The following is a 17,541-nucleotide window of genomic DNA, read 5'->3' as shown; positions in this document are numbered from 1 at the left end:
CCCAACAATGCTCTCACTAAAAAGTTTAGGTTAAAAAATTTTAAAATTTCAAAAAAATTAATATTTTTACTAAATATTAAAATAAGAATCAAATTGCGCTGGGTGTAGAGACTTTTGATTTGGTTGATAAAATTTAAACATTCTGGGACGTCTTCATGTTTTTTAAAGATCGTTACATATGACACTTACATTAGATAATAAATGTAGTCTTATTTTCCTTAATAAGACTTCATTTTATCCATACATCTAATAAACTATATAAGAATTATAATGATTCATAAATAAAATGCAAATTTTCAGCAATAAGAAGGAATATAATTTATTATAAATTTCCAGATTTATAATAAAAAGGAATAATCCAAAGATAGATTGAGAATCCAATCCAAGGATAGATAAATTGATTGAAGTTCTTTTTAGACTCTTTTAGCTACAAAGTCTGTCATCCCAACGTTTATAAAAGTTTTATGTAATTCCAGTAATAGAATGAGAAATTACTGAAGAATCAAGGAATCCATTCTTATTGGATTATAAAATAATTACGTAACAGTGACGTTTCCTTTCTACAAGCGATTGATGATAACATTTAAAATATAAAGTTGCCATTTTATCTCATAAAATTAAACCAGCCCACAGTTCTCTCTCTTTAATTCACTACCAGAAAAAAGCACTTTAAAATTCAAAAAGAAAGATAAAAAAATACCTACTAATTTAATGATAATAATATCTGAAGATAAGTAAAAACACTTAAGAAAATTTTACACATAATGAAAAAATAATTAATTTCCAGAATCGTGTGTAAATAAAAAAAAGCAAAAAAAAAAAATCATTATCTTACCTCATTACCTCGTAAAGGGGTTTAAGGAACGGAAATTTAAACGACGGAAACATGTTTTTTTTTTTTAATTTTAAATTCAACTATTAAAAACCTAAGAACATTTCATCTAGCAGAACGGCTGCAAAATGTCCACTAGAGAGAACAAGAACAGCTGCCGGCTACATCTTCTCATATGGGCAAGTTTCAGTTTCCTCCTTGCATGTGTGAACTTCGCAGCAGAAAAAAAAGTGGGCGGGGTGAACTTGCTTTGCGCATGTGCGCCCGGAAGAAAATAAATAAAATCGCGGAAGACTCGAAATTCTTTTTTCAAACACAAACTGGTGAGCCATCTGTTTGTTTTCGCGCCATTTTGTTTGCGTAAGAATATATTTTTTTTTTTTTTTGGGTAGTAAGTATAAATTGTGCGCATATGGAATGATGAGTTTTAATAGTGTTTTTCTGTTAACTCACTTTGCAGAACGTTACTCACGTTGTAGAAGTTGCACATTAAGATTGAGATATTGCAAAATTTAGAGGCATTGTTTCACATCAACCGGTTTTATGAGATGATTCATTGTTATCTCATCCATAGAAAAATAAATATAAGTGTCGACAGGGTTTGCAAGAAGGCCAATAAAATGTCAAAAGGATTTAGAAAATTTTAGAGTACAACAAATATGAATAAAATGCTTATAACCTATTGTGCAATATTTTTAACATGAAATACTACTTAAATTATACTAAGTATTATAAATTGAATTTCTGTTAGATTTTCTCTAATAAAATTTCTAAAAACCTTTGTAGCTAAACTGCTCAGATATTGCATATAATTATGTAGAATGTGTAGATATAACAAATATACATATAATATTGGAGTAGATAGCTATCTGGCGTGAGGTCTGGTTAGAATCAATTAGCCCAATCAGATTTTGCCAGTGCAGTAAAGTATTCATGTACACGACAGTATAAACGAGTGTCAGTTTATACAAATTCAGAATTTGTCGAAATGCGCAAACATTTAAATCATTATAAATTTTAAAAGAGTTCTGTTAATAAAATGAAATTGAAATTGTATATACAGCTAAAAAAATACTGAAACTTTTTGAAATATTTCTTTTTATTATTCTCATGAAGAAATTTCTTTTTCAGAAAGTAATAATGTTATAGATTCCACGGGAGTGTTCTTCCTTCAACTTTTTCTTATTCTTATACAATACGCTTTATGCCCAGTTTGATAGAATACAAAAACGAATCGAAGTACACATTTAGGGGTTCAAGCTGCTGACCGATTGAGTCTAAAATTTTATACAGCTGTATTATTTTTCAGAAAAGGCTACAAACCAAATTACATTCATTTATTCTTTAACTGTTTTGAGTCATTGCATTCGAAGACATAAGGACAAAACACAGATGGAAAATCCACCCTCTGTCGGAATTTCCCCATTATTAGATGCAGATCTGTCATTTTTGAGAAAAGATCACATTACAAAAATTCATTAGACTAACTTGAAATTTTGAATCAATGAATCATGAACTGGCAGACGACATACACTCAACCTCTTGATGAATTTATTTCATAGTCTGATCTTCAAACTATGCAAACTCGGTCAATTTACCGCATTTCGCTTATGAATGATCGTGTTTACGTGCACACGAATAGACAAATGTCCTTTCAGCGTATTTGAGACTTGGTCCCTGATTTCGGTGTTAAGAAAATGAAATAACTTAATTTTGTCTAGCTTTACTATTTTTATGTTCTTGTACACAAAGTACAGAGAAAGTACAGTAATCGCCAAAACATTCGAACTCGATGTTTTGACGAATCTCCATGTTTCAGGCCTTCCGGAATTCGAAAAATACATGTTCGGAAAATGCCCGTCTGCAACAAATATAACTCAAAATCGCTTTGAGATAGACAGATAAAATTTGGAATAGGGTTTTTACATCAAATCGTAGATATCTATCGAATTTTAAACAAAATCTATTCAAAGGAAGTCTGTCTGTCCGGCTGTTCAGTTATAAGGTGGCATGATAACTACAAAACAAGGAGAGCTAGATGGATAAAATTCGTTATGCAGATTTAATATCTACACAGTATAGACACCTGTCAAATTTTGAGTCAAATCCAACAAGAGATTGACCGTCTGTCGGTCTATACTTTCAGAAGCGAGTAAATCGAAGACGATCGAGTAATGCGATAATAATCATTGCGATTATTATCGCAGTGACTTCAAAATATCCAATTTGATATGTGATTTTGTGATTGCAAATGCAGTCCCGTGCCAAATTTTGATTTCAATCAGGTGGGGAAAAAATGTGAATTCGTCTTTATGCGAATTCACCAAGACGAAAATTCACCTTTATTAGAGAGAATGCGAGAAAGTTTTGGGGAGACTTCCCTCTGGTTCAGTCAATATGTTTAGAGAAAGAAGACAATCCTAAAAGTCTGTTTCATCTTCGGATCGAGAAAAATTTAGAAGGCACAGATTTATTCAAACCTGAGAAGTCGAATTCTTCGTTTACTTCATATGCCAGGAGTAAAACTAAGACCTCGACGTATTTAAAGCAAACAGACCACTTTTCTTACCACAGATGGAAGATATAAAAACGCAACCCTTTCAAACTCTGCTAGCAACTTACTTCCTCAGTAGGAGAGGGAGATTCAAAAATAGAACTGGATATCAAGCGGACTATCGTCTTTCTTTTTCATCAACAAAAAATCTTCGACTTAGAAATATAAAGTGAATATACGAAGGTCCATTTAGTTAAGTTTTCAAAACGTTATAACAGGAAAAATTGCGATGCTTCTCCATTTATGAGAAATATAGGTGCAACACAATACTTTTGAAAAGGGACATTTTATTAGGAATGATATCAACTCATTTAGAAATGTTTTTAAGATCTTTTCAATGCCAATAAATAAAAAATAATTTCTTTCTTTCTTGTATACGAAATACACACACACACACAAAAAAAAAAAAAGAAAAAAAAGAACTGACTTCAAAATTTGACAAACCTCCTCTTTTCAGTTCTCTTTGGATCCGAAATACACGTCTTTAGAATTATGTCTGTCTGTCTGCGAATACCATAATTCAAAAACGATTTGACAGAGAATGATGAAATTTGGTGTATGGTTTTTACACCTTTTATAGATTCCTGTCAAATTTTGAACAAAATCCATTCTCAGAAAGTCTGTATGTCCGGCCATCTGCTTACAAGTGAACGCGATAATAACAAAACGTACGGAGCCAAATAGGTAAATTTGGTACGCAGTTTAAGCATTTATAATGTAGATCCATACGAAATCTGTCAAGAGATTGACCGTCTGTTGGTTTGTACTTTTGTATGCAAGTCAATGCGATCATTCAAAATGATAACAATTTAGATAAATGAAATTTAGCTCACAGTTTAAGCATCTAAAATATAGATACTTATTAAATGCTGAACCAAGTCGGTCGAAGAGTTCTCAATCTGTCGATATATACTTTCACATGAATGTAAACACGATCATTCAACCAGTGTGATCGGTCTTCTCAAAACTTTCTCGCATACTTCGTAATAAAGGAGTTCCGCTCCTTTGCTGTACTTAAAATTTTACTCTTTGCGTAAGGCCGATAATGCCTTGCATGAATGGCATTGGCAAACGATTCCAAAAGAGTTATTAGTGACAGAATATAGCTTTTTGGCGTGAATATGAATTTTTGCTGAATGTATCATGCGAATATGTATTTTGGAAGCTTTTTCCTCCTACCGATTGAAATCAAAATTTGAGAAAGAACTGCAGTGGTAGTCACCGGATCACACACCAGATTTCATTTATTTAAATCATTGCGTTTTTGAGTCATTGCATTTACATGAATCAAATTTTTGATAGATTTCGTTCGAAATTTTATCAGAATATATAATTTAGATGCTACACTTGTATACCAAATTTTATCTATCAAACTTTTTGCTTTGTAATGACCGAATTCAATTATATTCGAGCAGCGAAAGACTTCTTCTTAATGGATTTCTTTCAGAATTTGGAAGAAATCTAAAAAAAAATCCAAATACCTAATTTCACCCTCAAAGTTTCTATGTGTTATCGTGTTCACAAATAGACAGGCGGACATAATGCCAAAAATATGTTTTTCGTTAGACAGAAGATTCACCAAAATCTTGAGTTTGAATGTTTTGTCTATTATTACAAAACTTTTTCTTCGTATACTTAAGAAGTATTTTTAAAAAAATAAATCGGAAAGTCTTTGAATACGCAATGCTTCTGAAAAATATTCAGATTATTCAAATATTATAATTGAAAATGCGTATGTACTTTCTTGGCAAAGCAGCAAACGAAAGTTTGAAGAATACTGACAACACAGATTTTTCAGTCAAATTTAATCCATCCTATGAAAATTCGGAAGTGAAAGGCATGAATATGGAACGAAGTATCAGAGCTGCTGATCTATATTAAAGCATAAAAGAAGCAAAAAAAAAAAAAAAAAAAAAAACGTGTTGTGTTATTTAACCGGGATTCTGGAGAATCCATAAATTTGAGGAACATGAATCAACCTTTCAATCCTGAAGTAGCAGTGATGTAATGGTAAAGCCTCGGATATCGGGAGATTAGAAGTTCAAGATCATTTCCAAGGAAGACCTGTTAAATAGGCATGGGCTGTATGAAAGTTGTATTTGTCTTGTGTTAAATGTCTTTACGTTGCTAATAGCTGTTGGAATAGCTAAACGTAGCTTCAAAATGGGACTCTGTTCTATATACACTAACTTTTACATTCTCAAGTCAAATTGACATAAAATGATGGACAACAAGAGGATAGAAAATGACAAAGACTTTTCTATTGCCACAGATGTTTGAGGACTTTTTATAAAAGATTACTAAAAGAAAACATCAAGGAAATACTCTATCTTATATAGAATCATTATAAAAAAATGAAGCAGCCAAAATAAAGATAAATCAGCTCTAATATTACCAGTTGCATAAAACGAAACATGGAAAGCAATATCAGATGCCATTTCCAGATTGATATTTTATCCGCAATAGCCTTTAAAATATGACCAATTTTATTAATTTCAAACTTTGGAAGTACGGAACGAAAAGTATAAACTCAGAGAAAATATCTTCACTCTGTTTATCGAGTATATGATCTTCAAAAGCTGAAGATCAAATAAAGAGCATACACTATATGAAGTCTCAGTACATAGTATCTCTATTCTTTATGAGATCAATACATTAATGAACATATGAATCCGGTTATTCGGAAGTGGAAAAAAACAATAATGTAATTATTAGTTTTTTTAAAGCTCTTAAATCTTTTGATTATTAACAGCCATATATTTCCTAATAACTTTTTAAAATTAGCTTAAATAATTAGTAATAAGTGTAGTTTTAGAGGGTTATTTCTTCTTTATATTCCAATACTGGCTTAAAAACCATTTGAGGAAAAAAAAAATGATATCATTTGTTTTATTTAGAACCCATTCTTTTAAGCTGCTAGGAAAACAAAGAGAAAAAGATTTTTTAAAAGTGGAAAATGCCAAATGGAAACTGGATGTGCATTTAATTAGAATGCTAAATGATTGCAGGCAATTTTATGGAAGTATTTTTTGTTTCAAAATAATTTTTTTTTATTAAAATGTCAAGTTCTATAATGGAAGAATGAGTTTAAAAAACACACTGGAATTATTTAAATCAGTTTCTCCCCAAATAATTTATTGTATACATATATTTTTTCTTTCTTTCTAAAGTCATGTAGCTTTTTCCCATCTCTCTCTTAAAATCTTATCTTTCTAATGCAATAATTGTGTTCGATGTTTTGTTGATTTTGATAGAGTTTAAAACCAAATCATTTTCCGTGCGAGACAGCAGATAGCCTAAACCGATTTTTGCATTTCTTTGTAATACAAAATGTTTAAAAGATTTTTTTATCTTAATCGTTTCCTGATACGAGAATGCAGCAGAACCATCTACGTACTTCAAATTATCCATTGTAAGCAATTCTTCGTACATATAATCACGATAAAAACATAACAACAATTTCAGAAGAATTCTTCTTCCTTTCTGCCTTTTCGCATAAATAGTTTTTATTCACTTCCTATTTTTTACTCAATTATTTAAATAATAATGATTGAAGAAAAGTCCCTAAAAAACGATATGTGTTCAAACAATTAAAAATCACAGAAAAACTCTACAAAATTTAGTTTGGTAACTTCCAAAGAGGAAATTCGGTTTATTCAATATGCCAAAAAATATGTTCAGTAACAAGTTCGAAAGGAATTTTGATGTAATGGTGATTTCTGCTGTAACCACTTGCGGTGGCAAGAAATTCACAGGTGAGCGTCACACCTGAGACTCACAGTGGTGCGAAAATAGTCCATTGTAATTCGCAGCGAAGTTATACAAAGCTTCTGATAGCTTATAGAAATCGGAAAAAAAATTTAAATCTTCTAGATGAATTAATTTTCGACCTAAGTCTGTGCTTTCCTAAACTGTTTCGGTAAACAATTTCAGTAGACAGGCGGTAAACATCATTTTTACTCCTATGACAACTACCTGCTGGCGAGTATAGCACGTCGTTGACGATTTTGTGACAAAATTTTCCCGATGTGCGTGTAACGACTTTCCACCACCAGCGGTTAAAAACTGCCTTAATATTTGTATTACCGTAGAAAACAATGATTTAATATAAAAGACGATTCAAAATTTAATGTAGAAATTAATATGGGATGCATAAACAGACAAAAATAGATACACTGAAAATCATGGTCGGTGAATGCCAACAAGATGATCTAGAGATCGCTGTAGTTGGATTTTAATGTTAGTCGTTTGAAGTTACGGACTGCATATCGAGAACAAGCAACAGAAATGACGGATATGCCCAACAGATTAGCATATTCGTTAAATGCCAGAATATGAAGGAATCAGATTTTCGAAAGGTTTTGACAATTCATATTCTGTCGCCATAAAATGCACAAATCGTTTCAGTATCCTGAGACGACAGCTTTTCGGCGATTCTATCTCACTAAGGGGTGAAACGCGGAAGAATGTGCGCATTTCCATAATTTACTTTATTGTTAAACTAGCCGCCTTTGGCGACCAGCCGGTTCGCCAATCTTAATGTTCGTTAAAATTTTAATAATTAAATATTTTATGCAATTCCAACTTTAATAGATTCTTCAGCAATATATTTTAAAACTTCAAATTTTGATAGTCATATAATTCACTCATAATATTATAAAGGCCTTCAGTCATAACGTGATATGTATCTCTCTAATTTTCTGTTACCCCTCGTAGAATTTATGCTTTAAATTAAAGTGTAAAGGATTAATCTGCAATTAATATAATAATATTTTTTACTGAAACAAAGCATTTTTTTTTAATAATATGATTACTGATAATAGAGTCACTGAGCGTTTAAACTTTATGGGCACTAAAGAATATCTTTCTTAATTTATATAATATCTCAAGAATTTGTCAACAAAATTTTCTCAGATTCATCATGAACGGATCGATTCATTAACAATGTTTCATTTTAAATGCATCAAACACTAAGAAAATAAAATGAATCGTTTCAAATAATCGGTCGAAAACAGGTTTAAAAAAACTACTTAAAAACGATGTACTTAAAACCATAAGCATATATCAAAAAATATATAACTAACATAAATACACTTTAATTACAAAAGCATGCAACTAATCTAAAAGTAATTTAAATCATTGAAAACAGGTTAAAAAAAACTACTTAAAAAACGATGTACTTAAAACTATATTCATATACAAAAAATATATAACTAACATAAATACAATTTACTTACAAAAGCATACAACTAACCTAAAAGTAATTTAAATCGTCCGTTGATAATGGTTGCCATGCCAACAATCAGAACACAGTGCGCATGCGTGAATTTCGTCGCCTTTTACGGTAACGCAAATGCGTGAATTTTTCTACGCCAGTTGGGGTAACGCTATGCAGATTATACATTTTTAATTTCCTTTATTCTGTGTTATTTTAATTCAAAAATACTTCAGAATGAATCTGAAACATGGATTAATTAACAATGTTTAATTTTAAATGCATAAAACATTAAGAAAATAAACAGAATCGTTTGAAATAATCCGCCGAAAAATCTTAACCCTAGCCTCATTACTGTTGGGAGAAAAAAAGAACTAAAGCCTAAATCATTTGGCGTTGGGGAAAATGGAAGATTATTTTGGCGGAAAAGTTGGCGGTTGGGAAAATGGAAGATTTTTTTGGCGGGAAAGTTAGTTTTTGATTTATAATAAAAATTCTAATTAAAATTTCGAAAAAAGGGACCCCAGGTGCACATTCCCGACCTCTCAGGTATACATGTACCAAATTTGGTAGCTGTATGTCAAATGACCTGGCCTGTAGAGCGCCAACACACACACACGCACACATTGAGCTTTATTATAAGTATAGATGTAAACATCTCCTCCTTTCGCCTTTCTTCCTCATTCCTATTTTATCGAATTAAGCCCATCCTAACGCAAGCGCAAAAGCGCAGAGGTTTTAGAATCCGTTGGCAAACCATAGCATTAGCTTTCAGCAATTTTTGTGAAAATCGACATTTAAAGAATAGACGAATAATCATGTGGATTACATCCGATCTGGATAATCTAATATCAGAAAAATAGATAACTGATGCAAAAAATATTTCTTAGGGGACGGTAACCGAAAGTTGCTTATAACGTATTTACTTACTAACGTATTTACTACAAAAGCAATGTCTTTTTTAAAAAAATAGTTTGTTGTCAATAAAAATCGGTTATTCAGGAAGAATTTGTTTCGTGGATCTCTTTCTTCTTTTTCCCCCCTGCCTTTTCTTCTTCTTAAAGCGATTTAAATAAATGGAATGTCTAAGTAGACATCGGATAATTGGAGTCCTTTATTCTCCAAAAGTAAAGTATCTCCACATAAAACATTTTTACTTGTCATTGGTCGATGATGTTTCATCTTCGTGTATTTGCTGTCTCATCTGGTTCGACATTCTGGAATGATTCTGCCCCTCCCCCTTTTGGGGTAGCTGCCTACCCTAGCAATTTGTATACTCCGTCTTGTTATTTCGATAATTAACGTACTTATCAGATGACTCAACTTAAAGAAGAAATCCTTGATACCAAGTCTATAAACAAGCAAGGAAGGGTGGAGGAAGGGAAACCTGCAAGTCAAAAGGAGAGTACTCACGTCATATTGTTCCTCTTTTCCGTGAAGACCCTGAGCACGAAGTCTCCTTCCTCTCCCGGATCGAAGGTGGACGGGACGATGCAGTAGGTGCCCGGGGGCAGCTTGAAGCGGCAGCTCACTTCCCGCAGGTTGATGAAGGTGTTGGACCGCGCCACGGACGCGTTGTGTTGGAAGAACACTTTTGGAAGGGGTTTCGGAAGACGGTCGGGGTTCTTCAGCTGTTCGGGACAAAGCAAGCAATGAAATGAATCAAATAAAATAACTGCAATCAGATGCAACATCATTTGGGGTTCAGTTTCCCGTTAATATTAATGTAAATGGGAAAACGCTTGTTTTTTAGCTATTAAAATTACATTATTCTTAATGATTCAGTCTAGCGATGTTTTAACAGAGATGTGGCATCTTCTTTTTGTTCATTTTCGAGAGAACATCTTTTTTTCGAATTTAGAATTGGCATCTAGGACTCATCTGGGGAAAATTGCTTTTATGTCACAGAAAACAATTCAAATCGACAACTTTATTTTATTTAAAATCGCTAAAATGCTCGAACAAAGAATTTCAGATCCTTTACTTTTTCAAACTTTTATAGGCCATAAAAAAGACAAGTGTTGTGAACAATAACCAATATTATCATAGGTACAAACATGTTCCATTTTCGACATCGGTCGATCAAATTTCCAGTCTCCTCTTCTAAAATAGTTGCCGCGAATAAAATAAGATGGGCCTTAACACTTCTTTGAAGCTGCTCATTAGTCTAAAATTTCTTTGAGATTTCTTTGAAGAAAAGATTATGGAATAGGGATGTCTAAACATTCACCTTCCACAGTCCCAATTGGCATGGTCATCAGATTTTAAGCCGCATCCCTCAAAAGGCTGACTGTCAGCGGGTCGACGTATTCGAACGTATGTAAACGAGATAATCCAAAAATGCGATGACTTGGATACATGACATCTCGCATGAAATCATATAATTGAAATTGCAGATTTGTATCAGATTTCGATTTCAATTGATCGATTATTTTTTTTTAAATGCATACTTGGTTTTCCTTAATCAAGCACAAACGCTCAATCTGTCTTTCTGTGATATGGTCATAAGGGGGAAGGGAAATCGTGTGGAGATCTTTCCTTTTGCTTCGATTTCTGATCCAAAGGACAGTAAAATTCTCAATACTCTAACAGCTCATGGCCCGGCCGAAGCTCAGAAATTTTCATACAAGGGGATTGAGGATAACACTCATTAGAGAATGGTAGAGAAAGTTTCGTGGAGAACATTTCCTCTGATTCTTTAACCTGTTAAGCCGTGAATTAGCTTTTGTTACATCAATGAATTGTGAAACAAATTTGCAAAAAAATAAGAAAAAAAATCAAATAATTTCTTTTGCAATGAGAAATTATTTAGATCAGAGAAATAACAAAATATCGCTTTTCAGTTGTTGATTATTTACTTTGACAAAATAGTTCATGACATATTTAGAAAATAATATAAATCAGATACTTTCAATTACAAAGAGTTAATTATACAAATTGAAATAAATATTTCATAATATTTCTTGAATCAATGAGGCTTGAACCAAGCAACACAATCGGAACACCACAATCTCGATTCTTTCCTTTTAAATAACAGAATTCCTACTTCCTGATGACGTTCTATCTTGAAGAATGAGGCGATATATAATCGCCAGAATGTCTTTCGGTTCATCTGGGTGTCTAAGAAAGAGCTAATACATGAAAACGGCGCTCCCATTCTACATTTTTTGATAATTTTGCGTAAATATTTCCTTTTTCAAAATAACTATTAGCCATGTTTTAAAAACACACAACCATTCAATTATGGTATTATTAAAATATAAAATGCTTAAATGCACACGAAAGAATGTATAATGCTTATTTTATTAAAAAAAAAGCGTTATATTAACATTTGAAACCAAACCTTGCAAAAATGAAGTATCTCCATTTTGTTATGCTAGTTTTAATGGATAAGAACGATATAGAAGATAATGCAACCCACGTATTACTTTTAAAAAATTTCCATGACGAAAAAACTCGTCATATCTGTTCGAGTTGCCTTCCTAGTATGATGAAATATTTAATCATACCGTTTAACGTATTAATAAAACGATGCATCTAATTTTTAAACCAATAGGTAGAATTATAACAATATTATAATGGCACTGGCGATGTGCCACATGGAAATAACAATATGGACCGGTTATTTTTTTCAAACTACCAATTTTGTTTAGAAGAGTTAGGAAAAACAAATCCTCCTTATTTCAATGCATTATTGAATCAGCGAAGGTAATCTTCCCTAAACCTTCTCTCATACTCTCTAATAAAGGTAAATTTGTATTTTAAACGCATTTTTTACCTACCGATTGAAATCGAAATGTGACACAAAACTACAGTAGCATTCATAAAATCATGTACCAAAGTTGATATATTAAGTTTACAGGCTCAAAATTTGACAGATATCTACTCCATAGATATTAAATCTGTGTAGCTATCCGTCAAGCATTTTTTTATTATTTTGTAATCTTGTTAATTTACATTGGAACAACCGGGCAAACAAATTTCCTCTACACAGGAGTTAACTCAAAATGTTATAGAAATCAGCAAATTTTGTGTAAATTTGCTGTATATCAAATTTCATTCGTCTAGCTCATAGTGTTTTTGAATTATCTTTGTCACAGACGTAACCAAAATATATTCCAAGAATATTTTTTTCTTAGAAATATCTAAAACGCTGGGATTCGTCAAAATCTCGAGTTCGTAATTTTTAAAGATTACAATACTTTTTTTATACTTCGTATACGAGAAAGTAGAAAAACAACTCACAGTTTTAGTGATATTGAGAAAGAAAGCCTTTTCCTTGCATCTATGTAATAAATGGTTATTGAAGCTGAGTATCAGTTGGCACTCCACGCTCTAATGAAACCTCAAGCAACTATCAAATGCGGAAGAACTCAAACAAATATTTTAATGAACGACCGAGTACAATAAAGTTTAAAGGATCCTTTGTTCTCGAAGGTCTCACATCAATGCTCTGTAAATTGTGCAGTGAATCATTAAAGCAGATTCATAAATTTTATTAGAAGACAACTAAAATCTGTTCACATAAATCATAATTAGGTTCTTTTCATTTCGATCACGTGCCTGTTTATGGCAGATTGCAAGCAATTAGAAAAATCAACCAACATAATTTTTTCTCCGTCTTCTCTTTAGTTGGTTTAGTTATACGCCTTGCTTTGAAACTGCATGAAAGATACTTGACCGTCAGTTAGCAAAAAGGTATTCAGATGACTAGTATTCTGTTTTGGCTCTCAATAAAATCAATAAAATTTTTCCCAATATTAGAAATTATTCAAATTATTCAAGATTTGTTATTTTAATTTCGCTCATGAATACATTTGGTCTAATTCTCATTTCATTACATCCAAACCAAATAAAACAGAAGTATTTTTGACATTACGAGAAATAAATTCCTGGATGACATTTTTTTTAAATAGACAAAATATTCATTTTGGTTAAATTTTACGTGATTATTTTCTATCGGGTACTACAATAATTCTCCTCTAATGTTGTTTAAGTAGCCTAAGAAATGAGCTTCAGTTTTTTTTTTTTTTTTTTTTTTTGAATTGATAAAAATATTTTGTAAATAAACTAAAAGAAAATTGTTATTATTTCATGTTATAATTCATTATTAATGTAAATCGTTTAATATTTTAATTAATTAATGTTTTATTAATGTAAATTGTAATTATTTCAAAAGTAAGAAGAATTCTGCAGAGAAATTGTTTTGTTTCAGAAAATGTTCGCCTACTGAATGGCCATATTTATATAGCAGAAAATTTCCAAACATAAAATGCTGATTTGACAAGAAATAAACCTTTTGACATCAAATCTCTTCTTAACCAGCTTTCATTTATAAAAAATCTTCATCTTTCAAGAAAAGATAAGATAAGCCGGTTTTACAAATATAAATATGATGAGATTTCCAGCAAAAAAGTAAGGTTAAAATTAGATTACGTTTCATTTTATAAACTTCAAGTACTTTTTTTTATATTTGTTTATCAAATGATCAAAAATGAAATCATTTTTAAATACTTCTAAATAACGATAATAGCAGTAAATTTCTAAGTAGGGCCAATTAGAATTTGTAAAATTTTGCAGTGCAAATATTATCAAAACTGACCGATACATTCCGATCGACCCAAGAAATAGCCATAAATATTTATGAAAATATGAACTTATATCAAAGAAAATTTTTTGAAGTACAAAAGATAAGAGCAGAATTGTCTCTCCGACATTTTCTAACGTAGTCTATATCTTTTTCCTTCTACACAAAATGTCGGATCTTGAACAGTGTCGTGAACGTCACAAGTGCTCAGATGCTTATTTCTACACATGGGAGTTATGTGTTTTGAAGTATAATATAGAAATCCGGTATCGGTGTACGAACTGCAAGGCAATTGTATAATAACAACAGATCCGTAGCAATAGTTACGGAAGATCCATCCTTGTTGTGAATCTAGTGTGATCTTTGACAAAATGTTTTGGTTTATAACCGCTCTTATGCGGTCAATACATAAATACTAGAAAATTAAATATATACTGTGGACGACACTTTCCCAGCCGTTTGAAACCAACATTTGACATTGAGCAGCAGCTGTAACCGCTAGATGACATATCACATTTCATTTATTTAAGTCATAGGATTTTTGAGTTAAACGCGTTTACGTGCTTGAAAAAGTGTAGACAAACAGACAATCACATCTCTGGAAACTCTGATCCAAAATTTGATAAGAATTTACAGTTTAGATGCAAAAACTGTCAACTTATTTTCACTTATTCAGCTCTTTATGTTTATTCTTTACCAATGCAGCTTTTCGTGTTTTGAAGTAAGTGAACTCGTGGAGATGTGTTGCGCACGGAGACAGACGAATTTCTTGTAAATTAATTTAATTCAAAATGTGATAAAAATATACAAATTTGTTGATTACATAACAAATATCCTCCATTTGACTCAATGAGTTTCGAAGTTATCTTTTTTTGCTTGTGCTCGGGCAAACAGATAAACGTACTGGGATGGATTTTGCTTATCATAATATTTTAGACAAAAGTATTTTTTCGCTAAAGATATTACACAAGAAATAATTTTAATCTCCCAAAACAACGGCTCAATATCAGATTTAATAATTACAGTAAAGGGTCGTTTGCCTTATATCAAACAAACAAAAAGTATGTATTTTTTGATAGATAATTATTCCTAACAGAAAATGACTATGTTTCGCTTCGTTAACAAACTTAACAGAGTATTTGAAAAAGTATGAAATATTCATCAGTCTAAGTCAATTACATTTGCATAAATTTGCAAATTAGAGTCTATAAATTAACTCCATCAAATATGTTCAACATAATTATTTCTGCCTAGTAAACGAGTTGTAGAATTTTTTCTTATGCCTTCTTCCAAGCCAAAGTTCAGTTCATTAACACTCATTATCTTTCTCTTTTTTAACCTGCCGTCCGTAATTAAAGAACCCTTTATCTCATTTTTATGACCACTTCGGGCCTTAATGACAAGATGGGCATTAGCATTGTGTTCACCTTGAAAGAACGAACGTCTGAGGAATTTTTTTTTTTTAATTCTACAGCTATATCGGGATCTAATAAATAAACGAACAAACGATGCACCAGAGGCGCAACAAAGAAACAAAAGAGGGAGGTTACTGAAATCAGCAATGGACAGCTGAACAAAACCCCAAGGACACCCAGTTCGCGATTCTTGCAACGAGAGAGAAGCAATAGAGATGCTCGCAGCAAAAGAAACGAGTCGGTTTTCCATGACGATTTTGAACCGAAAAATACCAGTTACAATTTTAACAAATGGCTCAAAAACATAGACGTCACGATTAAAATGCCTTTGATGAGATATTAAAAAAAAAAAAAGTCTGAAGCAGAAAGGAATGAAAAAAAATGTTATTCCGGCTATTTAGTGAAATTTTAGGATTGGTTTGATTTGCATGAGCGCCAGTTTAAAGCAACGAAATAAGTTAACGGCGCTGATGGGGCGACAATCATGTTACAAAAGTCTCAAGGATACTAAGTTTATGGAACGAAACGATTCGAAAAAAGAAACAAAAAAAAAAAAAAAAAAGACAAAAAAAAAATATCCTTGTCAGGAAGGCGAAGATAATTTGTGTTTGTTCAAATATATTAGGAAATTTCATTCCCACTCCACCCCCTCTCTCTGTGTTTTTCTTCTCTCATTTCACAAGGATTAGAGCAATAATGTTGAAACAGGTTACAAGAATTGAGTGCAACTAATGAGAGATTTAGAACGAAATGTCATATGCATAGATTAAAGCCTGAAAATCATTTTTTTGGAAAAAAGAAAAGTGATTTTCGAAAATTTTTGAGTATAGTAGTTGTTCGTATGAAAGGCGTATAACTTGAATTGTCTCTCTATCTTCAATCGTGATCCCGCGAAATACCTTATTAACTAGAAGATGCGTTACAATCAGAATTAGAACTTATTAATTATTAACTATACCTCGGATATAACTGTTATAAATGAACTAACGAAAGTAGCAGAAAATGTCAAGCAAATTTGCAAAATTCTTAAGAAGTAGAAGAAAATATTATTTGCATTACACTTTAAATGTAAATATATATTAACATTAAATATTTCGTTTCCTTGTCATGGGATCTTCTCTATCCGTAGCGCTCACGGACACTTCACTCAAAACTAAGCACAGAAATCGATTTGAAATAAATCGATTTCTGTGCTTAATAATCGCAATAGGGATCCATTAAAAGGAAAAATGCAACGCAGAATACAGAATGAAAAAATAATGCTGAAAGAAATATTAGCAACGACCTCCAACTGAAGTGAGAATATTATGAATTGGCTTCAATATAAAATTACAAAAACTACAGACCTTAGCATTTTAACCTTTGCTACAAAGCAGTATAAAAATATATCAAGCTCAGGATTATGTATCTAATTTTTATTTATGATTAGTTTTATTCATACAATGATAAATCAGTCCATTTAAACATTAAAAAAGCCTATCTCACCAAAACACAATTTGAAATTTCGCATCCAATAATGACGCAGATCAAAACAGCCGGGATCTTTTTTAACTCCGCCATTGTCCATTACAGACAGCGGTGGACAATGATATAAAATGACTATAGATTTGCAAAAGATTTGATTTCAATACTGAGATTCAAATGTTCCTCTTTACCTTCTATTTTGTTTTTATATTTATGATATATTCGATATCTATTTTATATCTGACGGCACCGACAATAGCGTCACGGGACATATCCAAAAAATGTTTAAAAGATTAAAAAATCAAAATAATCTGTATCTCTAGTTATGAAATGCTTTTGAGATCGTTCTTGATTTTATAAGATCTTATTATTGAGAAAGAGTGAAGAGATCATTCAGTATTTATTTACATTTCTATTTGAAGCGACAGTGAAGTGAAGTTTGATGTCACTAAACAATACTTTACATTTAATCTA

General features: G+C 31.7%; 1 protein-coding gene across 6 annotated transcripts in view; it reads right to left on the bottom strand.

Annotated features, from left to right (window-relative positions):
- LOC129981001 (calpain-A-like) overlaps nucleotides 1–17,541 on the bottom strand; it is a 145,750-nt gene that overhangs the window by 29,356 nt on the left and 98,853 nt on the right. For all 6 annotated transcript variants that reach the window (XM_056091577.1, XM_056091578.1, XM_056091581.1 and 3 more), the window contains exon 11: nucleotides 10,015–10,232. In XM_056091577.1, coding sequence (XP_055947552.1) covers nucleotides 10,015–10,232 — 218 coding nt within the window. The remainder of the gene's footprint in view (nucleotides 1–10,014; nucleotides 10,233–17,541) is intronic.

The sequence above is a fragment of the Argiope bruennichi genome, chromosome 8, assembly GCF_947563725.1.
Source record: "Argiope bruennichi chromosome 8, qqArgBrue1.1, whole genome shotgun sequence".
In the NCBI taxonomy this organism is placed as follows: Eukaryota; Metazoa; Arthropoda; class Arachnida; order Araneae; family Araneidae; genus Argiope; species Argiope bruennichi.
This window is presented reverse-complemented; position numbering and strand designations above follow the sequence as displayed.